The sequence below is a fragment of the Pogona vitticeps genome, chromosome 2, assembly GCF_051106095.1.
Source record: "Pogona vitticeps strain Pit_001003342236 chromosome 2, PviZW2.1, whole genome shotgun sequence".
NCBI lineage: Eukaryota > Metazoa > Chordata > Lepidosauria > Squamata > Agamidae > Pogona > Pogona vitticeps.
In genome coordinates this window covers 153,284,713-153,311,533 of record NC_135784.1, presented here as the reverse complement: position 1 = coordinate 153,311,533, position 26,821 = coordinate 153,284,713, and the positions used below count along the sequence as shown (strand labels likewise).

The following is a 26,821-nucleotide window of genomic DNA, read 5'->3' as shown; positions in this document are numbered from 1 at the left end:
AAGTCACACAGACCAGGGATGGATTTTTAAACAATAAAAGAATAAGGTTTATTTTAAATACAAACAGGGTAAATAAAACAATCAGGTGAATAAAATAAAGTAACGTGGCTTATTCTCACACACACAAGCATACAGTTTGGTTCACCTAGAACCTTTAACTTAAAGCACAGACCCTGAACCCATCAGTTCTGGCTAACCAACAGACCCCTGAACCTTTCAGGCTGGTACTCTGACACACAGTAGTACCCTGTCAGACACCCAGACTCCCACAACAGCTTCTTCTTCCCCCAGCTGCTGCTTCGTCCCAACCCAGTGTCTCACAGTCTGTCTCAGCATCTCCTCTCACACACAGGCATCACATATTTATACAGTACAGCCCCTCCTCCTGATGTCCCGCCTTCCACTCCCCATAGGATGGAACTTTCCCTCCAAACCCATGACAGACAGGTAACATCAGTGCTGTTATGTAACAGCTTCTACACACCATCATATGTGTGTGATCAAGCTGACCGCCGAAGAATTGATGCTTTTGAATTGTGGTGCTGGAGGAGACTCTTGAGAGTCCCCTGGACTGCAAGGAGAACAAACCTATCCATTCTGAAGGAAATCAATCCTAAGTGCTCACTGGAAGGACAGATCCTGAAGCTGAGGCTCCAATACTTTGGCCATCGCATGAGAAGAGAAGACTACCTGGAAAAGATGCTGATGTTGGGAAAGTGTGAAGGAAAGAGGAGAAGGGGACGATATAGGTTGGACAGTGTCATCGAAACTACCAACATGAATTTGACTCAATTCCGGGAAGCAGTGGAAGACAGGAGGGGCTGGCATGCTCTGGTCCATGGGGTCATGAAGTCAAACAGGACTAAACGACAACATATGCCTTTTCACTTAGACTAATAAAGGTTTTGCCTTACTATGGATTTTGAAATAAAAATTTTAATGTACCACGAGTGGGCATCATACATATACTTCTACTCTTCTTTGTTTCTTTTAAATAGCTGAAAACAAAATAATACCACCTGTCTTGCATTTCCAACACATCATATCCAGTTGTCCTTAAAAATCCTATCCAACCCCTGCTGATGCTGAGATACTGTTAATGTACTATTTTTTTTTTACTGGCTGTCTTTGAAATGAAAAGAAAATTGATTACCCAGCTCAAAATATCTTTGGTTTTCTTGGCAGAAATCTTGCTAAAGCTTTAGACTATTTCCTCTTATAAATAGGGCTTCCACGTCTGCTGTCTACTCAATATTCTGTTAAGCAGAACTGATAAAATAACTCACGCCAGCAAGTATTACTGTATTATACTTTCAGAATGAGGGGGTCAACAACGTCATGGCAGAAATACAATACTGAAAGGTTTTAGACATGAGCTGTGGTCATCTCAAGGGCACCTTGTACACATTTTTGTCCACAAAACTACAGGGAAGGATTGATCACTGTTGGAAATGTCAAACTAAATCAACATTAACATCATCTCCAACCCATACAGAAACAACTTCTTTCATAAAGAGTTTGCATGGTATTGTTAAGGCCAAAGAACCCAGGTACTGATTGGAGTAACAATAAGGAAGCTTCAGTTGGTCATATCCTAAACAAAAGAAAGGAGGCTAACAAATCTCCACTTATTTTTAAAGAGTATAGCCAGGCCAGCCTAACACACTTTGGCATGAAAGGTGAGCCATTGAAACATTTTCCATGGCAAAAATGGGCCAAATACAGTAACTGGCAGTCTGCTTTTTATCAAGAGATAATGAGAAACTGTTGTTTCATTCTACCTAACAGAAGGACCTAGGCAATTCAAAATATGCTAGACCAGGCTTGTCCAACCTGCAGCCCGAGGGCCACATGCGGCCCAGGTCAGCTCATAATGTGGCCCAGTGCAATTTTTTATTTTTAAAGAAATTCCAAAGTTTCAAGTTACACTGCCGGCGCTTGCGGCCAGAATGTGGTCGGGGCATGTCACAACAGTAGAGGGGGAGAGAGGGAAGGAAGGAAGGAGTGGGAGGGGAGGGGACAGGGGGGCTGCGTGACTGCATTGCGCCGTCCCCGTCAATAGGTGGACCCCCTCCCGGCCCCATAAAGCCACTGGAGTCAAAGCTGGCAGCCTCTGCTGTCTGAAATCGCAGCTGCCGGTAAGTGCGCTTGGAGCGGGGCTGCGGAGAACGGCTAGGGCTGCCCCCCATGCGGCCCAAACCAAATGTATGTGCGGCCCAAACCAAATTTTCATCTTCTAATGTGGCCCAGGGAAGGTGAAAGGTTGGACACCCCTGTGCTAGACCATGTACTGAAAGGAAGACCTAATAGGAAGTGGATTGATGTAATGAAGGGAGTCACCACCTTGAGTTTCCAAGAGCTGATCCAGGTTGCACAGGACCTTTCGGAGGTCTCTAATTCATAGGATGACTATAAGCTGGAGGTGACTTGACAGCAGATAACAGCAATAGCCCACATGTAGAAAACACCACCATTTTGCAAGCACATTTACACAATTTTGTGGGAGCAAGTTAACAAAACAAATGTAACCTGTTACTAACATATTGCAAATCTGGGCCTTCATCTATTCCACAGAACACAAGCTAGGTACACTGTTTACAATGGAGAATCATAGTTTCTTTATTTTTACATCTAAAACAGCAACCACATCAACTACAACAGAAATGGCAAAGGATAACGCCCCTGGAACACTTCTTCTCCCCAGACTCAGACTGATTTTTAGACTGATTTATGACAAATTCCAATGTAGTATTACCAACCTCCGGTGTTTTTTCCCCTTGAACATGTAACATGTTTGAATGCCAAATTACTCGCTTTTCTAACCATTAAGCACCTTGTTCTTTTTTTAAGAGTAATTATCCATACGTTTAGCAATAGCAGAGAACATTTTAATTGTTTAATACTTTCACCTTATCTCTTAACAAAAGCAGTGGAGGCATTCAGTTTCAAAATTGGCACCCCTCTTAGAATCCGAACCCTTTTTACTGTCTTCTAATCTAGACTGAACACCTCTGAAGACTGGCATCAGGAGATTGGAAGGGAGTCTAGTCCTGTCAAAAACAAAACTCGTACCTCGCTTGTAAAGGAAAAAAATGTTTAAGCTAAAATGTTTAGCTCTAAGCTATGCCAGCCAAATTCCTGCATTAGTAGCACAAGATGTTTTCCATACGCAAAATATGGGGAGCTTTGTTCCAAAATAGCTTGTTTCTGGCTTTAGAAAAGTGTAAGTAGAAGAGATGTGTGCACTATCTTGGAGAGAATGAACACATCAGCTCAACACAATGATAAGTGTGTTAGTCAGCAAGGTGCCTGAAAGTTTTTTTTAACGTTGAATGTTTACATAATGGCAGCACATTCTTGCAGAAAGAAATCACTATGGTAATTCAAAAGATGTACACGTTTATCCCACACATCTCAAAAAAGAGAGGGCACAACCTCCAAAACAGCATTCTCCTCCATATTTTAGGATAGTGTGAGCACGGGGGGGGGGGGGGCTTGAATAAATAGTCACCTGCCATGAATTATCTCACTGCTATTTCATAACAGGTGTTTATCAAACTTGTGGAGCAACCACACTGCATAAAGCACTTCAAAGGACAACAGATGTACTTATTGGAGGAAAGAATCACATCTTTTCAATGAGAAAATACAGCAATTTAAGTACTGTACTGGAATAGTGAATTGCTTGGAGGGGGGGAGAGCATTTGAGACCCCACAAGATAACAAGAGCTGTGTATTCATGAAACCAAAACTAAACTGAACCAATACATTTAACAGGGATAGGTGAGATGATTACTTTCCTCATTAATGTTTCATGAATCAGAAACCCAAACTTTAAAAGAAAATTAGACCGGAAGTGTCCAGTATATGTCTTTTATAGAAAACACCATCCTTATCTATAAGGTGATGCAAGAACAGTAATAACAGAAGTAAGGCTGTGAGACTAAATCCTTTAGAATAAATGACACTCGATATAGGACTGAGCAATCGGTATGAAAAAGCATTTTAAGATGGATAAAAACAAATATCAATTCAGTCATCCAATTCAAGGTCACAAGTAATGGATCTGGGAGGAAGGAGACTTGAAAATCAAAGGCACCTGGTTTATGCCAACTGAACCAAAAAGTTCCAGCACCTTGTTGGTGTTCTGGCAAAGTTCACAGCTACAATATTTGATACTCTGCCACCTCTACTCCACTCCACCCTGAACCCCAGGAGCATGACTGTGTTCGCACTTGATATAAATCAGTCAATGCATATAATAAAAGCAGTTGTCTATAGGTAACCAGTGCAGGACAACTGTGCATCAAGAATTTCAAGAAATGGCAGTCCTGGTGCAAATGCAGCATAGCAGCTCATGTAGCAACTCTATTACTTAAAAAGGATACGGAGGAAAGAAGTCTAGTGCATATATACAGTACTATGTTTTACTTCTGTACAATGCAAACTTTGTTTTAATTGGGTGACAAAGCTGATGGTTAACAGAACCTCCTTCTTGACACTCTGCCAAAAAGTAATTCCTCCACTTGTCTCAAGAAAGCAAGCATCTGAAGAAGTGGATTGTAACCCATGAAACCTCATCCTAAAATACATCTCCTAATCTCAAAGGAGTCACAAAACTCTATGCTTCTTTTTCTTTTTCTGATACTTTAGGAAAGAATACCACTATCTCAAGGCAACAATCAAGATTGTTTTGCAAACTGTAAAAAGAAAACAAGAGACAAACACACTTTAGCTAATTGAAGCTGAGGAGATGGCAGTTAACCTATGGTATGGCACAAAATCCATATAAATACAAAGATGGTTGGCAGTCAAAGAGGGGGGAAGCAGCATGAAATTAAGCATGCATTATTAAAAAAGAAAACTCCTTCATTCAAATTTGATGCTGATTTTTAGCCACCTCCTTAGATTAATCATAGCCATAATCAGAAACAGTATGTTACTGCTATTCTGAGAGTAAGAGTTGATATGTGTCATGTTTTACTAGGATGTCTACAAGACAAATCGGTGATACCCCAGGATAAATGCCAACTATCCCTATGCTACAGTTACAGCTTACAGCTCAGTAAGGTCTGCATTATAATAGCTCAGAAATCAAAAGGTGCAACAGTATACAAAACCCCACAGTATTAGAATGTGGAGAATTTAGGCAATGCACAAAACTGTGCTTTTAACCCATTGCTTCTGCAAAAGATAAAAAAAAACTTTCATCAACTACCTGCCTCTTTTACATAGAATCACCTACCAGTGCAAATAGTTTTCAAATGCTGGAAGATTACTAATCAAATGATCTAATTTCCTACTCTATCTCTGATATTTAAATAAAGAACTTGCTACTAATTCCAGTCTTGTAAAGTCCTGTACCATCCTAGGCTTTCTCCACAAGCTGACACTCACATGTGCTGAACAACAACAAAAATCAACAGATGTAAGTGGAAATAATCTTTGCCAGTATTTTATTGCTTTATTTAACTAAGTGAAGTAACATAATAATACACCCAGATTTGAAGGAAACAGTCCTCGCTGCCTACAATCCCAAGAAGTTACCAGAGCTAAGATGCCACAAGACCTAAAATTCACGTACAAAAGAACAACGTGCCAAAAATATCTAAAGGATTTAAGATTTGCAAAACGTACACAGCTTTATCCAAGGACTCAGTAGACTGAGCCTTTGGCCCAAATCTTGAAAAGGAGGTGGCATCCATACAGAGGATTGGTCTACCTGGATCATGGGTCAATAAGGCCTTCCCCACTGGAGGACATATCTACCAGGGAGTTTAATAGACCAGGTGTTTAGGCTGGGCCTGAAAGAGGAAGTGGTGTCAAGACAGAGGGCTGGTTTAACCATATCACAGATATACCAGGCCTCTTCTATTTGAGGGCAGATGTACCTGGGTCTCAGAAGACCAAACTCTGGACTGGACAGCAAGTCAGCTTATTAATATACAGTACAGTGGTGCCTCGACTTACGAACAGCCCAACTTATAACCATTTCGAGTTATGACCAGTTCCGGCTGCAAAATTTTGCTTTGGGGGGAAAAGGCAGGAAATTCAAATTGCTAACTTTTGGTGGTGAAGAGGCTGCTTCTTTGTAGCTCTTTCGCCCCAGCAGTTAGAGTTTGTGCGATTGGAGGAGGCTTGGGATTGCTGGCTTCTGCTTCTGAGTGAGAGTGTGTTTGTTTGCAGGGAGGCTTCGGACTGCCTGGTAAGGTAAGGTGCTGCTTTCTGCTTTTTAAAAACTGTTCTGGGTGGGTTTTGCAGGGTGGGTTTGGGCTGGGGGTTTATGTTTCTGTGCTGTGCTGTTTTGTTTTTTGGTGATTTTTTTTTTTTTGCAGCCCCAGCATCTTCCGATGGGGCTTGCTCCATTGTTTATTTTTGGTTTTTTTAAAGCTCCAGCGCCTTCGGGGCTTGCTCTGTTGTTTATTTTTTATTTTTGTGTTTTGCAGCCCCAGCACCTTCCGATGGGGCTTGCTCCATTGTTTATTTTTGGTTTGTTGTTTTTTTTTTAAAGCCCCAGCACCTTCGGGGCTTGCTCCGTCGTTTGTTTTGTAGCCCTAGTGCCTTCCAATGGGGCTTGCTCCGTTGTTTATTTTTTGTGTTTTTTTAAGCCCCAGTACCTTTGAGGCTTGCTCTGATTTTTATTTTTATTTTTTTAATTGCAGCCCAAGAGCGTTCCTATGGGGCTTGCAGTGTTTTATTTTTATTTTATTTGGGGGGGTCCTTCTGGAATGGATTAATCGCGTTCCAATGCATTTCAATGGGAAATGGTGCTTCGACTTGCAACCATTTCGAGTTACGTCCCTTTGTCTGGAATGTATTATGGTCATAAGTCGAGGCCCCACTGTATGTGGACCCAAATTTTGTTACTCAGTATAGTAAATTATATTAGAGTAGGATGTGGTGGAACTGTGGGCTAAACCGCAGAAGCCTGTGCTGCAGGGTCAGAAGACCAGCAGTCATAAGATCAAATCCACACGACGGAGTGAGGCCTGTCGCTTGTCCCAGCTCCCGCCAACCTAGCAGTTCGAAAGCATGCAAATGCAAGTAGATAAATAGGGACCACCTCGGTGGGAAGTCGCACTGGCCATGTGACCACGGAAGATTGTCTTCGGACAAAACACTGGCTCTATGGCTTGGAAACGGGGATGAGCACTGCCCCCTAGAGTCAAACACTACTGGACAAAAATTGTCAAGGGGAACCTTTGCCTTTACCTTTAGGCCCACTAAATCAATGGGGATTGGGTGAGTCAACTCAACTCCTCTGTAAGTTCCACGGATTCAAACAGAAGTCCTCTAACTGTGACTTACTATGCTATACTATGGGTGCGCATCTGACTAGACAGACCGATATTAAACACACTTGAAAACTGTTTTTGTTTTATAGTTCTGTGAACGCAGTTGATCCCTTCTACAGAGGGGAGATCCTGGCAAAGTGTTCAGTGCTGTAATTCTTGCAGTATTTTCACATCATGAATTACAGCGTTGATTTGGGGGTGCATTTTTGCTAGCTGCAGCTCTGCAAACAGGAGAGTCTCTGGAGGCCAGAACCTGATTGCCAATTTGTGCTTGCATATGTGAAGCTGCATATGTACTGGCAGCAAACAGGCATTCATTTACGAGGTGCTGGTTGTGTTCCTGTGAGTGCCCCCAATCACACAACTAGACATGGGCCTAGAAATGCAACTAGACATCATGTTAATGAACAGAAATTTGCTACCCACTACGTATGCAATTTTCCGTATGCAAGGGTGAATCGGCAATAGGCTTCTGGCCTCTGTGTATGAAGCAACTATAAAATATAACTGTAAAACTGACTCATATTTGGATCTAGCAACACTGAAAATGCATTAAATTGGGTAAGCTCTGGGCTAGTGCTTCATTCATTAAGGGTTTTGATCCTTATTTTAGTTTTATTGTATTTCATCATATAATCCTAGAATTACATTTTTAATTGTGTCTGTGTATTCTGTTGTGCTTTATGTTCCTATTGTGGGGGGGGGGACGGACTTTTTGTCCTATTCCCCATATAAGTGCAGATTTCTTTTGGCTCATTTTGGTTTTAGCTGCATATTGAAATGTTATATAGCTTTTTCTGCAGCTTATTCATGGTTCTAAGCACAACCAAGCACTTCGCTTTCAATATTCCCTTTTTCATTCCAAGGAGCTGGAAGCGTGGCCCATTTGTTTCCACTAACAGCTAATACACCTGAAAAGGATTGTGAAGCAAAGGCTGGCTCTTTGTTTAAACACTGCTTGTCCCCTTTATAGGAGAAAGCAGCCAAGCAAGATTCTGAGAATGGGGGCGGGTGTGTGTGTGGCTACATGGTATTTACAGTAAATCACACACTGCTGCACTGCTCTCGGACAAAGCGAGCAGGAGTCAGTTAAGCCTGGCAGATGTTACATGACTGTATTTAGTATTCCCCTTAGAATAATCCTACTGGATCTACAGCTAAGATTGGCAGGACCCCTTGGATATGCGCAGACAAAGGAGGATTTCTGCACAGAATTTTACCAACCACGGAAGTTTTAGCTGCCATTAAATTTTAGCTGGATCTGCTCTTCTCTTCTTCATAGGCAGAAGACTCTTCTCAGAAGCAAAAAGGCTATGAACAGAGGAAACAGACAAAGCAAAACAATGCCACAATACACATTAATGACAGATGGCGAAACCATGTGCTTGTATCAATTATAAAAATTGGAAGGCAGATCTGGAATAGGTCACCCCAAGAGACTGCATACGGATGTACTAAATCCGTCTCATGCTTTCTATGGTACTTTTGCTAACAGCAAATCAGCCATTTCATTTCAGGCAGGACTTGGCAAAGAGTTGCTCGACTACAATTCCCAGCACTCCACACTACTGGCTAGGGCAGATGGCAGCTGTAGTTCTACAACATCCAGAAAGCTGAACTTTGTTCAACTATGATGTAGATAAATATGTCTGTATAAACCTGATGTTTTTTAATTCAAATCTCTAGAAGTCAATCATGCACCGTAAGCCAGAGAATGGAAAACCAAGCTTGTTACATAGTCTCCATCTCACAGAAAGATAAGAACCACTCCAAATGACATTCATGTTGTAGTGCGATCATTACTAATTGCTGTCTGGATGCTAAGAGTTAAATAAATATACATAACAATAAGGCAGGTCAATCTATGTCTATAAATAAAATCATTGACATTGAATTGCTTTATTGATCCAGCTGCATCTAGGAAGGGAGAGGAGGATACTGGGCCTTGTATGGGCTCTCCTTTTGAGAAGGGAGAGGAGAGTAGTAAACGGAGAAAGAGGAAAAGGAAAATAAGCATTTGGTTCTTTTAGAAAGTTGCCTAATACAAGCCACAAAGATATTTGAAAGAAAGCTGTTTGCATTCTGTTGATACTATTCCTCAATATAAAGAGAAAAGGCCATTTACCCAAATCATGGTTATAAAACACTCATCCTGTCCATAAAGAAGGCAATGCTCTGACAGACTAGCAATCTGAAAAGTTGCATTTACACATCCCACATAAAATCAAATTATATGAACAAAGTTAACAGTGTACACACTGGACAAAATTATGCATGCTGCCCTCACTGGTTCTAGAAGCCAATTCTAATGAATCTGTATGCATCTTTTCATGCAACCATATCCTTGCAGCAGTACACATACCAAAACTAGTATACTTGAGAACTATATACATGATACCATATTAGGGAACCCTAGAAACCAAAATGGAAGATCTGAAGGATCCCCAGGATGAGAAAAAAGAGGGCAAAATAGTCTTTGGCTACTGAAAGCTTTGAGACTTTCCCCAACAATTAACCATTTATACTTATATACTGTACAGTTATTCACTATCATGCAAGTAAAGGACTTTCATTTAAAGTTAAACAGTGGCATAAAAATAATACTGCATAGAAAACCTGCAAATAAAGAAATAGAAACAATCAGAAAAGAGAAGTGACAAATCAAGGGAACAATAGAAGTTCTGAACAGCTAAGCCCAGAAAAAATCCAAGAGCAACAATACTCCATTCTTAGTAGTTCAGCACTGTTGTTTTCTGAAAGTTCAATTCCCATTACATGTAAATGGTAAGTAAAATATAGCATAATAAATTATTGCTTGCCACTGCACAGAAAAGAATCTACTCTCATTCACAGTGCCATTATTGTGACAAAGTGGTTGAAATCCTGCTGCTTAGCACAGTAAGCCATAACCATAGGGAGTTGACTCAGCAAATCCCTGCTGATTCAGCAAACCTAGTCTAGTTGCAACTTACTGCACCAAGCAACAGGATTTCAGCCACTGTTTGGGAGATGCATTTTCATTTTAAACGCAGTTCTGAGCAATAAAGCCACCATATCTGTATCTATAATTTTCTTATAAATCGTAGCTCTTCTTCTTAATCAGCACTGATTAGTTGTTTGCGATCTAAAATTGCCCAGCAAATCTGTCTAGATATTTGAGAATTTATTGTAAGGAAAGGCTTTTTCCTTCCATTTCAGATCAGATGGGACTATACGTTTCTGCAAACCTGGTCACGTTGCATACTTACAACTTTTTGTTCCCAGGTCAACCACTAAGGGGTGCTGCTGCAAACAAAGATAAAGACCTGCACCAACAACCAAGATCACTAACATTCTGAAAAGCAGGAACAATGCTTACCATATTGCAATCAGAAATTTACTTGGTTTGCATTTGGCAATATTAATATTGCCTTAGAACAAGAAGAGGCAGACCTGTAGTAAGGTTGTGAGAAGGAAGCTCAGGAACATAGGTGACTAAGTCTGAAGCCCAGATGACTAGCTATCCCACTATCTTATGAATTACAGGAACTAGCTATCCCACTATCTTATGAATTACAGGAACCATATGCTTGGGCATATAGGCATATATCCGTATGCCTATAAAGCTAATGGTTTCATGACTTTGTGTACCTTGGCTCAACAATCTCTGACACTCTCTCCCTAGATGTTGAACTGGATAAACGCATTGGCAAAGCAGCTACCATGTTCTCTAGACTCACAAAGAGAGTATGGCTGAATAAGAAGCTGACAACATATACCAAGATCCAGGTCTATAGAGCCTGTGTCCGGAGCACACTCCTGTACTGCAGCGAGTCCTGGACCCTTCGTGCACGGCAGGAGTGGAAGCTGAACACGTTCCATATGCGTTGCCTCCGACGGATTTTTGGTATCACCTGGCAGGACAGAGTTCCAAATAGAGTAGTCCTAGAATGAGCTGGAATTTTTAGCATGTATAGCTGGGGGGGCAGAGTGGTGCAGTCAGAATCCAAACTGCAAGCTAAGCCAAGTGGAAAGGAGAGGACCTCACTCCATCATGCAATGGAAATTTGGTGGAGGTATCACTCCTCCGCTCTCAAAACCCCCACTCCTATTAGTCAAAACCCTGCTACAGTCTTCTAAAATAAAGCTTGTGATTTCTCTATTAAGTCAATCCATCTTAAGTTCTGTCTTCCTCCTTTCCTAGAATCATGGTCTTTTCTGGTGAATTTTGTCTTCTCACGATCATTTGCTCCATTAAAAATGCCTTTTTATGCAAATACGGCAGGGGGTCACAGGTTATTATAAAAGGGGTTTGTGACTTGAAAGAAGTTGGGAACCACAGAAGCTGACAGTGCCAGGCTCTCCCACCAAACCCCTCCATAGCTGCTGCTCTGCTACAGTGAACTTATAGACGCACCGCCCTATCAACTTATAAACCACAAGAACCGAGGGCCCACAGGAGTCTGGTTCGCCACTGAAAGGGCAAATACACATTTTTCAATGCCAAGCTTACAAATAAGCAGAGCAACACAACAAGCAAATAAATGTACATGACTATTTTTTATGCAGCCTGTGGAGAACGGCAATACTAATCTTCTGTCGAGAACAGTCAAATATTTATCAAACCAGCTGTTAAGTCTCAGTGAATGCCCATTTGTTTTGCTCCCTAGAAGTCTGCATTCCCATGTGGTTTCCTCTCTGCCTGCAACAATGAGTTCTGCATTTTAACACTCCCTCCCCTTTTTAAGAACAATCCAGTTTTGTGCCAGCACATCAAAACATACTAGAAGGAGAAGAGCATGAGCCGTACAAGCCATAAGCCTAAATAAGAGGATCGGCTTGCTCAGAATTCAACCATCAGTATATGATCAGGCTCTACGTACAGCTGTCATACTGCAGAAATCCTGGAAAAAAATGACAGGGGCACTGTCACTCCTCCAGCAAATCAAGCTCCATCAGGCTCTTTCCACTGTTACCTACCAGAAGCCCTGCCGTCTGGCTCTAGTGAGAGAGGGAAGTGAAGCAGGGCTACTCCACTAGCTCTGCTCAGAGACAAGCAACTGAGATGGCCAACATGGCACAGTTGTGAAGGGGTGGGACTGGGACCTCAAAGATCCAGGTTCATTTAGCCTGGGGGAAATTTGTCTAGTCACAAGCTCCCACCCTGCCCTTCCCCTCATGATGTGAGGATAAAATAGGAAAGATATTTCTGCAGCCTTAAGTAAGAAATAGTTCATGCACTTCATGACATCCATGGGAGTCACTGTGCTATCATCATCATCATGATCATCATGATCATCATGATCATCATCATGATCATCATCATCACCATCATCATCACAGTACTGCAGAGCTGAAAGGGACCCTATGGATCATTGAGTCCCGCCCCGTCAAGGAGACAAACTCCCAACCTCTGGCTCTGCCTAAGCCATTGAGCTATCCAACAGTTACTGAACAGAGCGATGGACTACAACTCCAGAGACCTGCAAAGGTCCGCATAGTCAAACCTATGGTTTTTCCAGTAGCAATCCCTGATCAACCATGGAAATTCACTGGGAGGTGGCAACGGTAACACCACTCCTTAGATATCTCACTTACTTTGAAAACCCCGTTAGGGTCACTATAGGTTGGATCAACTTGACAGCACATAAGGAGGTCAAACAAATGAGGAAACAAGGTCTTGGCTCTTCCTCTCCTTAAATGCTGCAATGGAGAAGTACTGCATGGATATGACCCGCCACCCCTCCAGCCCAATTACTTTTGCTTTTGTGTTGCATCTTCTACACTGCAAGCTTCAGGGACTGCTGATCTTTCAAAGGCCTTTTTTCTGGCTGGAAGAAATGTGGCAACAATGCTTCAAATAAGTAAAACCCAAACAAACATCAACATGGAAATCACCTACTCTCCCCCCAGCACAAGAATTCAAATATCTGCATTGCTGTTTTTCTTGTCTTCCTTCCTTTCTTTTTTTTTAATTAACAATCCCTCATACTATTCTCATGCGCTATATTAAGTCAGCTGTGATGCAGCAAGAGCTGTGGAAGAGGAAGAAATATGTAACCGCCTTCCATTTTGGGGACTTCATCCGCCAGTCGCTTGGCAGAGCTTCACTTCCTTGTTGTTTATAAGCATGGCTTAAAGCAGGGGTCTCTTGATTATGAAACATAAATGTAACAGAAAAAGGATACTATTATTATCTCCATCTTTAGAGATGCAATGAAAGCTATGGTGAGAAGCTAAAGCCTATCTATGGCCATTAGGGAGTTGAAATCTGGACCTGGGACACAAGGCTCATAGCTCACAGCATAGATTGATGACCCCACCATCAGTCAAAGGAGCAGGAAACATGCATTAAGGTGAACTATCAAGAGACAGCACAGACAACGGACAGGCTATGGGGCTTCAGAAGATGCTTTGCCACAGCAGAAGGATTTGAAGAAGTGGTGTTTAAAAGGAAGGAGATGAGAAGCAGGGGTAGTTAAGGTGCAAGGAAAACTAAGGTGTAACACAGGATACATAGAGTACACAGTGATTTTCACAAAGTCAGCAGACAGGAAGCAAGACTGACAGACAGGTTGAGCATTCCAAGCAGGGAGCAGGGCAGAGGAAGAAGCTGAAGACACAGGCACCTTTACAAAAGATTGAAGAGCATAAGACTAGAAAGAGACAATAGTAGCAAAGAGTTTTTGTTGCTGTTTAGTCATTTAGTCGTGTCTGACTCTTCGTGACCCTATGGACCAGAGCACGCCAGGCCCTCCTGTCTTCCACTGCCTCCTGGAGTTGGGTTGCTTCTTGGGAGGAAAGCGATGAGAAACCTTGACAGCATCTTAAAAAGCAGAGACATCACCTTGCCGACAAAGGTCCACCTAGTCAAAGCTATGGTTTTTCCTGTAATGATGTATGGAAGTGAGAGCTGGACCATAAAGAAAGCTCACCGCCGAAGAATTGATGCTTTTGAATTGTGGTGCTGGAGGAGGCTCTTGAGAGTCCCCTGGACTGCAAGGAGAACAAACCTATCCAAATCAAGCCTGAGTGCTCACTGGAAGGACAGATCCTGAAGCTGAGGCTCCAGTACTTTGGCCATCTCATGAGAAGAAGAAAGAACCCTAAATCTAAGCGCCAGAAGCATAAATGAAGGAAAAGGTCATAGATCAGATTATTCAGTGTATTGATGCATTTGCTTAAACTGACACCTTGACTTTGATGCACACAAATGTGTACAGGTTTGTAAAATTATTATTTCTTGTGGGGGTGGAGAATGTAAATGTGCAGGTCCATCATGCTGAAGGAGGTTGCTTAATTATTGCAACTGAAAGTAAGAAAGGCAATCCATTTTTCATACTGCAGAGTGGACAGAGTATCAGGGCTTAGTGAATTTGACCACTTTATCCTAGCCAAAGCATTCCACTGCTCTGCCATTAAGACCTGATCCAGAACGCAGCATTTTGGTGACTGAAGAAAAACATGCAAGTGACTATGAGAAAAGGTTGCTCCGCTTGGCATCAGGCATTATGTTACACACAAATACTTCACAATTTTCGAAGTTGTAGCGACCTTAGTCTGGGCAAGCATATTAGTAAGAAACAAAAAACAAAACACAAAAGCTTACATTAAAATATAGCAGTTAGTCTTTAAGGTGCCACAATGTCTCTTTTGTATTCTTTTTCTTTCGTTATGTGTTCCTTGTTAGTATAAATACTTTGACTACAGAGCAGAAGAAATAATATACCACCGAAATTCAGTCCTGCTAATCTGCACAAGGAAGCAAATAGCTAGCTAAGAGGAAACAATTGATAACACAGCATTACACATCTGGGTATGCCTGTACATACAATACCAAGATAAATCTCTTGATAAAAATTAACATATCATGTATTTCAAAAGATTCTACAATTAATAAGGATAAAAAGAGAAAATTCAAATCCAAGCAATTTGTCCCACCCTTCAATTAAATCTCAGCCTCAAGCACAGTGAAATCCATCCCTACTCCATGCTGCGTTTGCAATTCCATTTACATGCCTGTGGGCAGGGACTATTTTCCCTTTTAAGACTTCCACAGCATCCCGGTAAGTTTTAGGTGTTTGACAAATTAGTGCCCCTGAAGAAGGGAAGGATAAGCCACTTTTGAGTATTTCACTTGAGTGTTTATGACATGTTGTTGTTGTTGTTGTTGTTGTTGTTGTTGTTGTTGTTGTTGTTGTTGTTGTTGTTGTTGTTGTTGTTGTTGTTGTTGTTGTTGTTGTTGTTGTTGTTGTTGTTGTTGTTGTTGTTGTTGTTGTTGTTGTTGTTGTTGTTGTTGTTGTTGTTGTTGTTGTTGTTGTTGTTGTTAGAAATGAATTATCAAATTCAAATTGAATAACATTACAAGTGACACAATGTTTCTTTGCATGCAGAATTAATAATAGGAAACTGTAATTTATATTAACAGCCTACTATAAAATACTTGCTTACGCAAACACACTTAGTATGTTAACCCTAGCTGTAAAGGTTTATCCATTCCAATTAAATAAAGATCCAATTACTAACTTTCATTGGACAACCTTCAAGGAATTTCCCCGAAACAATGGCAAAAGCTGCCTGGAGTTTTAAACATCACTGTGGCACACATTTCCTGAGCATTATCTACAAAACTGACACAAGTATTTCCTGTGACTGATACAACAGAAACAAGAGTTCATACTGCTAATGCATGTATTTCTCAGTTTATGTTTTTCTAAAGCAACAGAGGTTAAGCATAATTGAAAGTTGTCCCTTCCACATTCAGTGCAAAAGCAAAAACTATGTCAGATTCCAGACCTGAATATTTTGCTCCACATTCCTCAGGCAAACTCTATTTCCACTGAAAAAAGTGGGAAATCTGCCATCAAGCAGGTTTCCTGCAACTCAGAATGGCAGCAATAAGCTCCACCTTAATTAGCAGCATGGCTTCCAGCTCTATCTTCTGTCAATGCTCTGCAACTGACTTCTCTTGGCAATTGAAGCCCTCAAACTACTCACACCAGGTCCACATTCATTTCTCTTCCCACTAATTATCATGTTGCACAAATTAAATCAACAGACACAAAGTAACAGGCCCAGGAAAAAGCAGAGAAACTGAACTGCATTCGAAGATCCCTACATGGTAACCCTGCTGCAATAAAATATAGATTTAATCTCCAAGGTGATAACATGTATTTTAAAATTTTCCTTAAGGATGCATTCAAAGTTATCAGAGTCTTGGTCCTGACCTGCACTGGGTTTGAGTGCCTTCACTGTCTGTGGACCACTGGAATACAATGGGGATAGTGCTGGTGTACCATTCTCCCAGTGATCCAGTGCCTTCCCTATCAGGGCTGACCAACTTCATCTCTGTGGCGCTGCTGCAGTCTCCCAGGTTGATTTGGTTGACATTGACATCTATGTGGAGGCAGCTGTCGATCAGCCTTACAGTTCATGCGCTTCATGACATCCGTGGGATTATTATCCCAATAAGTTAATGTCACAGGCCATACATTTGATCTGTTGTTCACGGCAGGCTGGGATGATAATGATCTGAGGGTGAGAATCTTAACAGCTATCGCCCTGTTGTGGTCAGATCCTTATCTGCTAAAGTTTGGATTATAAATGACAACACAAACACACCATGGTCTTCTCCCGAAGGCTATTGGATCCAATGAGTCTCCAGAATGCCCTGGAGGGGAGGGGTGCCAACTGACCTGGTTTGCATCAAAACCATGGTTGCCAACTGATATTCTTCAGCAACCACTGCAGCTGATGTGATTGCTCCCAATTGTCCTCTCTGCTTCTGAGCTCATCCTTCACCTTGGTTTAAGAGCGACCTATCAGCCAGGAAGGAAGTGAAGAAAAGGCTCCAGAACAACTAGAGGAAGGCTCCCACAGGTGTACGCTGGCAGCAGTAAGAAAAATGTCCTGCAGGTAGTGCAGGGCCATTCAACTGGCAAAGACAGCCTATTACACCAAGCTCACTGATGAGGCTTCAGATCATAAAGGAACTCTATATCCAGTGGATCACAGCCTCAAAAATGCTGGACAGTCCACGGTCCTCAATCTGATGTAAACATCTGTAACTGTTTTGCAGCCAATTTCCAATGCAAGATCGGGGCCATCCGAAGGGTCACAGAATCTGTTAGTAATGCAGTTGATTGGGTTGAGATGTCCAACATACCACCTTGTCTGATTCCAGCCTGTAATGCCTGGTGACATGGACCAGGTGCTTGCATGCTATAAGGAAACTACCTCTCCATCAGGCTCACTCCCGTTGTAAAATCTGCCAAAGGGGTTACAGTCAAATGGGCCATTCAAATCTTTAATACATCTTTACAAGAGGGTTATATGCCCATTCTGCAAAGACCAACTTAGTGACAGATGATGTGAACAATTCCAGGCCTGTCAACTATCATCCTGTTCATGGGAAAACTGATGGAGAGGGTGGAGGAGAACCAATTGCATGCATTCTTGGAAGTTACCAATTGTTTAGTTCCATTTCAATCAGGCTTCAGGTTTCACCCTGGAACCGAGACAGTTCTGATCACTGATAATGGAAGCCAACCATGGGAGTGTAACCTTGTTGGACCTAGACCTCTCAGTGGCCTTTGATACCACTGGCCAAGACTATCGAGTTTCAGGGTTGGAGGCCTAGCTCTGAGCTGGGTCTGCTCCTTTCTTGAGCATGGCACCCAAAAGGTGCTGTCTCTACCCTTTGGGTTCTTCATTGTGGTGTTCCACAGGGCTACACCAACGCTGTTTAACATTTACATGAGGCCTCTGGGAGAGGTCATCTGGAGTTTTTGAGTTTGTTGTCACCAATATATGGATGATACATCCATTTTTTAAAATTTTCTTTCTCTCACCTCATTCCATTCTGCTAATTTTAATCTAATTGTATTAACTAATATATTAATTGTATTTTATGATTAGTTTTTTTTTTACATTGACTTATGTTGTAAGCCGCCCCGAGTAGACATGGTCTAGAGGGGCGGGATATAAATTTAATAAACAAACAAACAAACAAACAAACAAACTGTATCTCTCCTTTACCACTTCAGCAGTGGAAGCTGTCCAGACCCTTGAGTGATGCTTGCCCTCAATAATGGACTGGGCGAGGGCTTACAGACTGAAATTGAATCCTGACAAGATGGAGATCTTGTTATTGGGAAGGGATCCTGATTAGGTATTCTGCCTGGTATGAATAGGGTCACACGCCCTCTAAAGGATCAGGTCTGCAACCTGGGAGTGCTCCTGGGCCCGCCACTCTCTTTGGGGTAGCAAATTTCTGGCCAGGTCTTCCTTTCTTCATATCCAGCAGATTGCACAGTTGTGGCCCTATCTGGGCAGGAAATCCCTGACAACACTTTTCATGCATTGGTAGTGTTGAAGATTACTACTCTATGTGGGGCTGTCTTTGAAAGTGACACAGAAGCTGCAGCAGATGCAAAACGCAGCTGCCTGAATTTGAAACGTAAATGAACTGATTATGTTGATGAGGGTGCCTCCTGTTCAAAGCAAAATGAAGTTTCTTCATCTTAAAAAGTGTTGCTGTTATAGCAAGATATATCTGTTGATGAGACCCTTTTCATGAGAAACTTTAAATAAACATTTGATGCACTTAAGGGTTCTAAATCTTGAGTTAAGTCTTGGTGGTCTTCGGCAATGAAAGATATTTAAAGGGGGCCCGTGGTAAAGAAAATGTTAAGAACTGCTGCCCTAAATTGTTTGCGACTTTGGGACTTGTCAAAGCCTCTCTCTTAGATCTACTACCCAGGCCACTTGATCATCTCAGAATGTATCGCTACAGGGGGCCATATGCACAAGGAATCAGGCCTTTTAGGTAGCAAATGCATCGTTGTGGTACTCACTAACTGATGTTCACCAAGCTCCCTTCCTGCTGTCCTTCAGGAAGCAAATACTGCTATTTAATCAGGCATTCCGAGGCACCCTTCCCATGTGAGAGAGGGCTCAATTCATTTTGTAGAAATTTCAACTGACTTGTTGTGACCATCTGGGGGTGGGGGTGGGAGATGTTGTTTTGTGATATTAGTTCATGTTTATGATGTTAGTTTTATTATTTTGCTATTGTTATTTTTTATCTTTATGCATTATTTTTTAATTTTGTTTTATATGTTTCTGATACATTCGTTTGTAAGCCACACAGAGTAGTGTTTCGCCACTAGAAGGGCCGGATATAAGTCCAATAAATCATCACCAAGCGCCCACTGTGCTTAAAGTTCTGTCTGGGTAGTTTTTACCTACGCAGGCTACTGCACATTGCCCCAGTCTATTGAGCTAGGTACTCAATTTACCAACCGCAGAAGGATGAAAGGCTGAGTCATTCTCAAACCAGCTACCTGAGCCTAGGTTTGAACTCAGGTCTTGAGCACAGTCTTCACTGCAGTACTGCAGTTTAACCACTGCACCACAAAGCTTCCACTATCATCATCATCATGCCATATTTTATGCCACCTGAAACACCAAGTGGTGTTTCATGAACCGTAGCCTCCTTCATTAGACTGTTCAGTTTACAAGCACATTCCCCATGGTTGGGGGCAGAACTACGGACAGTAACAATGGAGTAAAACTAAATGCAAACATTATGGCTACAGAATATATTCAGAGGATTCGGTGAGTGAAACGACCTGAAAGCCCTCTGAGTTATGCACCTATACAAACTCTCTAGGTTGGCAGAAACAGGACTCATAAGAAAATGATGAGATGTTTTGGGGGGGATGGTTTTAAAAGCACTTCTATCATATTATTTAATTCAGTCTTCCCATACCTGTACATTCATCTGCCCTACAGCATTTCAGCTTGGCTACAGTTCACGGAATTCATTCCCAGTGGCTTTGGGCACAATCCAGAGGAAGCCAGACACACCCAAGTCCCACTGAAAGCTATAGACGTGAACATTTAACTGTGCCTAGGTCTCATACTTTTCAGACTTCAATGTATTCTTCAAAGCCATTCTGGCAAATAACTATCAACACATAATCAGATATAGAACCTGTTTGCCTTCTATGGGTCTCACAAGAACATGAAGCTCCCATAGCAAAATATTGTAAGAATAATGCCAGGCCTTTTTTTTCCTAAGGGCTCAGAGCATTATTTTGAACAAGTGAAATGACTTATTTGTGTAACAGGAAGCCCAGCTGCATGACTACGCTCCAGATTTTCCATGCAGCTCAGCACACCTGGTTATGAAGCAGCTGAGTTTTTCCCTATTAACACAGCTTGAATTATGAATTCTAAGCTCCTTTGAAAATGCAGCATATTTAATATAACATGAAAACTGCAGAGTTCTTCTCTTTTCTGTTCCTGATGAAATTACCTTGAAGGTAATAATAATCCCCATCATGCCAAATGCAAACTGACAAAAACATTTTGGAGGCACTGGCATTCAATGTCTTTTCATTCTTATTCTTTCGCATAAATTCAGCTAATAAAGGGCTAATTGCAATTACCACTGTGTCATGTGACTCTGAATAGTCTATCAATTTAACTCCAATGAAAGATAGCCCTGAGGCACTGCCTTCCCCACCCCACCAGAAAAAGCAATACTGCAATTATTTTATGTTAGGAATCCTTCTGCTAAATCTTCCTAATCCTGAAATGGTCATTACAATTATTCTCCCTCAACTAGTCATTTCTCTGTGTCTCATGCATCTTGAACAAAGCACTGTACTCAGTGCCATTCACAAAGCATTTGGAATGAAAGTACGTACAAAGTATGTTAATTATTAATAATTAACAAGATGCCTATCAAGGGACTGAAATGAGCATGCATATATGACTGCAGTCATGTCAGCAGGAATGTATCAATCTAAGTTCCCTTTCCTTGCCACCTTCTGGCCCCTGCTATTTCCATCTACTATAATTATATTAGCCAGGCTGTTATCAGAACATTCTCTTCATAACATTGCTACATTCATATCCTATCTTTCCTTCAAGGTGTTCAAGGCAGCATAAACAGCTCATTCCACACTGGTAGCCTCAGGAGCACCCTAAGCGGTGAAATGTCAATTGGTCCAAGTGAATGCCACACATAAGTTGGGAGTGGAACCTGATAGAGGTGGCACCGAAAGAGAAAGAGGAAGTGCAGACCACCATGAGCTCCGACAGGTAATCTTCTGTTGTTATCCAGCCTCCTGGACTGGTGGCTTTTCAGAGTTGGGTGGGAATGGCATGTGAAGTTGTAGCAGCTATGGTGGAGAAAGGAGAAATGAACTGTTGTTTCCCAGCCAGGTGGAGACAGAGGGGGACTCTTACAGCAGAGAATTTTGACTGCAAAAAGCAGTTTGAAGGGTAAATAAATAGATCAAATTTCTGCAGCTTCTCTAGTAAGCAGCTTTGACTAGTCCTTGGCCTTAGAGTTCATGAAGTGGTTCATGTTGTAAATTGCCCAGAATAGTGGCAACACCATTAGATGGGCAGTATTCAAACAAAATAAAAGAAAATAAAAGGTCTGGGTCTCAAATCTATCTCTTATTCTGTAACTTAACAGAAGACCTACCTTGGGTCTGTGGGAAATATGGAGCCAGCAGCTTTGCCCTTTTCTTCTCATAACCTTTCTGCGTAATGTCCCCTAAAAGAAACCAAGGAGCAGATATCAGTTATTCTGTTTCATAAGGTGGAAGTAGAGTAAATGTGAATCTACCCATACGACGGACGAGTTTTCTGTCTTTTGCGTCAACAGTATTACTCAAGCAATTAAATAAAAGTATGGTGTTTGAAAATCACCGACAAAGCCCATCGTTACTGTGCCAGACAATTTAAGCTGTTCAAGACGTTTTCCATCCATTTTGACATAATATATAGAATGTCTCTATTTAGCTGTTCGTTCGAAGCAGGTCAAACACCACTAACAGCCTACTGGGGGATGCTGTACAACATGCATATTGAAAACCAGAGTATCATAAAACTAGGATATATGATTACTATTAAACTATTTTCCTTGGCTCTGATCCATTTGATGTACAGGAAAAGCCATTTGGCTGTATGTCATTTACTCTAAATATGCACATTTTATCTGCATGTTAGGAAAGAGGATTTTTTTTTAAAAAAAAAGAAGAGATTAAGGTAGAGGGGGAAGCAGGAAGCACAGGAAGAATACTTCATTCTCTCTGCAGCTTTGCTTTCATTCACAATTTTATTGTTCTAGCAACGGAGCCTGGGAACCACGCAATGCAGAAGCAAAGGAGAAGGGTGGGCATAGGTACCATTCCAACTGGAACTGAAAGTTTGTTCCCTATGTGCAAGTAGCCCCTATACATTTTGGTGAAGAAACCCAAACCTAGAGGTTTTCCACCACAAGATAACTGGGGCCAACTAATTGTGCTTTAAACCCTTTTTCATCAAAGTTGCAGCAGCAGTTGAATTCCCCTTGATGATTAACAGAAAGGACACAGGTAATATAACCTGTACATCTATGGAAACAGAAGAATGATGCAGTTATTATACTGCTCCCAGCCATTATCAATGTGCCCTCTCAGAATATGTCTGGAAATAGATTATTTTGGGACGCATTGGCTTACACAACTGCCAACCCATCTTTAGGCAGGGCAGCAGGAACTAGACATCTCTCTGCTCCATGAAGGTAGAAAGAAGTTCTCATTTCTTTACATTCCAGCTTTGTTAAAATACTACTGATTTTTTAAAAGGTTTCATAAAATATCTAATCAGCCAATGGACTTTAGGTATCACTTCTTTTGTTCTATATTTCTTTCTCATTCTCATGTTTCTTTTGCAAAATGTCTTTATCTGTATAAAGTTGCTTCAAACGTATACTCTGTTGCTATAACAGCATCACATCAGCATTTTCCACAGTCAGTTCTTTAACTGTGGAAGAGAAACAACTATTTCTAAAACTGGCTACAACAACCTTGGACCATCACTGTGAATAATTCCTCAGAACACCTAGCTTGACGCCTGTTTTGTATGTTGCATATTCGTCACTGGGATTGACCAGGCAGAGTACACAGAGGAACTTCACTTAAAAGTGGCTCTCAGACACACCTCAGAGCTCAAGCAAATGAGCTTTATGCTGCCTCAGGTGTTAACTATGTATTCAAACTCAGGTGGCCACACCTCTCTCCTCTACCATGCCTGGACAAGCCAGGATAAAAGTTAAGGACGTCAATTGCTCTAACAAGTTTCTATTGCCAGCTTTCATCAATGATTCCAGGACAATTTAGAACTCTAAAGTACAAAATGAAAAGCTGAGAAGATATTTCAATCAGAAGATAATCGACTCCACTGTTTGAGATACCTCGCAAGGCTGAGATTTTATTTATTTATTTATTTTGTTTATTTAACTTATATGCCGCCCACTCTATCCAAAGGTCTCTGGATGGCTTACAACAATGTTGTAAGGTGTCCTCTTAAAGCAATGACTGTCAGTCTTTAGCTCTCCAGACATGTTGGCTAGAGCTTCTGGGAGTTGAAGTCCAAAACATCTATAGGTGAGCAGCTTTAAGCTAACTGGACTTCGGAACTAACATGTAGCCATGTTAACTTAATAGGAACTGGAGTACTGTACTCCTCCACTGACTGAGTTCTCACTAGCACAGAGAAAAATAGTGGCTATAAAATTCTAAACGTTTATGGGAAGCGGATGGATTAGGAGGAAGAGACAAGAACGACTTGATGGGCTTTTAACTGCACTGACTAACAGAGCTATGATTACGCTTGGTCAGTAATATATATTACAGGTTAAATGTCACTTTCTTCAGTGATGTTGCTATTCTGAAAGAGAACCCAGAGGAAAACAGCTGAGATAAAATTTATACACATGCTGGACACCCATATAAATGGATCAAAAATCAGTCAAGGTTTCTTAAGTCATTACCAAATATGATAATTATTCTGTTATCTATTGTTATTTTCCTTCACAACTACCAGGACCATCTTTCAGACCAAGGCTCAAAGGTAAAATCTGTCATTCTCTATATTGATCCTTTGTTGTTTCCTTTATTCATGTTACTGCTTAGAGTTAGTCTCTAATGTGCCACAACCTATATACACATATATACCTATTGCCCTGTTTTGTGTCTTTTGTCTGAATGAACCAGACTTCAAAATAACTGAATATCAAAGGCATCATAAATCACTACAAGTGTGAAGTGCAACCATACACCACTGTCTCTTAGAGCTTGACATGAATGTTTTACTGTATAATCTCTGTATTCTAACTCATATATCTGAAGAAGTGGATGGTGTTTCACAAAAGTTTACATTAAAATATAACGGTTGGTTTTCAAAGTACCACAATTTTTTTTCCTTTTGGGGGGGGGGGGTCATTCTTGCAGAAACTATCTTCCAATATACAGATACACACAAACTGAGAGAGATCAGACAGATTTGGCTCCTTTCGGAAGCAATGGAAGGATTCACAGGGACAATACCAGGCTTATTTTGTTTGAAAGCATTAACTGCAGTTGCTGAAGTTAACTAAAAAAAAAATCAACATAGCTAATACAGTAATACCACGCATAACAACCCCCTATTTAGCACTGTTTCATTATAACACACTTTTCAGGTCTTCAGTTGGGGCAAATTGCGCCCCTCACTCATCTCTTAGAGTCTTAGCACTGCAAAGCTGGAAGGGACCCCGGGGATCATCAAGTCCAGCCCCTGACAAGGAGGCACAGTGAGGGAATCAAACTCCCAACACCTGGCTCCACAGTCAGATACCAAAACTGAGCTGTCCAGCGAAGCTCTTCTCTCTGCTTCTCCTTGCTCTCTCAGTTCCCTTTCACACACATCCTCCCAACACAGTAATGGCAGACAAAACACCATTTCCATTCCTTTTTTGCCCCTCTCCATTTCTCTCACACACTCTTTCTCTTTTGTGTTTGTCCTTCTGCTCTTTCCGCCCTCTCCTCCTCCCCCTCGAGGGTCACAGAATGAGAACTGGCTCAAACTTTCATTTCTATTTTCACCTGCCCAATAAATATAATGATATAATTAAACCATTTATCATTGTTTTGGTGAGCATTCCATGTTCTAGGAACATACCCTGAGCGCTTTCATCTCCAAGTGTTTTTTTTTTCCCCTCCTCAGTAGAACCTAGATGACTAATCAAGAAATGTAAAACAAGTTTGGGCAACTTGAACAGGCTGCTGCTGGAAATCCGATAATTCAAGATCTCATTCGCTAATGCACACTTTCTTGTCCATGTGGATACGGAGATAGATTTTAAAATGCCCAGACCAAAACTGCTATTGAACTGTAAGCCAAGAGTATATGGGAAAACCCAATGTTTTCCCTCCAATGTTTATTTCGGCATTTTTAAAGGCTGACCCTATTTTCACATTTCATAGTACAAAAGTTAGCTTAAGAGCACTTTAAGTATAATACGGAGGTATTTTATGGTATTTTCCAGGTTCACCAAGATTATACAATTATTATGGGAACTACATGACTCTATTCATACTAGCAATGAATGTGCAGCTTATGATGCAGGAAAGACTTTATCCCCACCACACCAGCAGTACGGCACTGATCACAGAAGCACACACTAATCCTAAGAAATCCCATGAATACCGATCGCATTCACTCTAGAGGTTGCAGATGTGAAGCACTCTTTAAGATAGATACGTAAATTGCTTGCACAAATTCAGAAATATGTCATCTAATCAAGGTTAGAGAACAGTGAGATTATGGACCTAGCAATCTAGTCCAAATTAAGTATCCAAATGAGTATCCTATACAGAGTTATTTTTCTGTGAACAACCAACTAACACAGTAATAATCTCCTACTTAGAAAAGTCTGAAAATTACAATTCAATCTTATCTCTTAAATAAATGTTATTTATTTATTTATTTATTTATTTATTTATTTATTTATTTATTTATTTATTTATTTATTTATTTATTTATTTATTTATTTATTTATTTATTTATTTATTTATTTAATACAGCCCACTAGTTTTTCATCATGGAACTCAGGGCAAACATACCTAGTGCTCTGGACTCAATGTGTTTAGTTTCAGCCTCCTGTGCCTATTAGACCAAGGCTGGCCCAGGTAGCAGTCCATGGATCATATCAAGATGCAACTGTAACATTATTAGGCCCAAATCAGCCCACATTAATTTTCATTTAAGGTATCGTAGAGATACGCCCACCCACAATTCCTGGGATAGTGACATCCCTCTGCCTCACTGAAATCCATCCAGCCTTTATTTGAACATATCTTCTCACAAGTTGATGCACAGAAGTGATGTATGGAAGTGTGAGCTGGACCATAAAGAAGGCTGACCACTGAAGAATTGATGCTTTTGAATTGTGGTGCTGGAGGAGGATCTTGAGAGTCCCATAGACTGCAAGGAGAACAAACCTATCCATTCTGAAGGAAATTAACCCTGAGTGCTGGAAAAGACCCAGATGTTAGGAAAGTGTGAAGGCAGGAGGAGAAGGGGACAACAGAGGATGAGATGGTTGGACAGTGTCATGGAAGCAACCAACATGAATTTGACCAAACTCCAGGAGGCAGTGGAAGAGAGGAGGGCCTGGTGTGCTCTGGTCCATGGGATCACAAAAAGTCGGACACGACTGA

General features: G+C 41.2%; 1 protein-coding gene across 6 annotated transcripts in view; it reads right to left on the bottom strand.

Moving 5' to 3' along the window:
* Positions 1 to 26,821, bottom strand: part of DIP2B (DIP2 acetate--CoA ligase B (putative)) — a 193,883-nt gene that overhangs the window by 89,819 nt on the left and 77,243 nt on the right. For 5 of the 6 annotated variants that reach the window (XM_072990900.2, XM_072990901.2, XM_072990903.2 and 2 more), the window contains exon 2: positions 21,778 to 21,849. In XM_072990900.2, coding sequence (XP_072847001.2) covers positions 21,778 to 21,849 — 72 coding nt within the window. The other variant, XM_072990904.2, reaches the window with a different exon arrangement.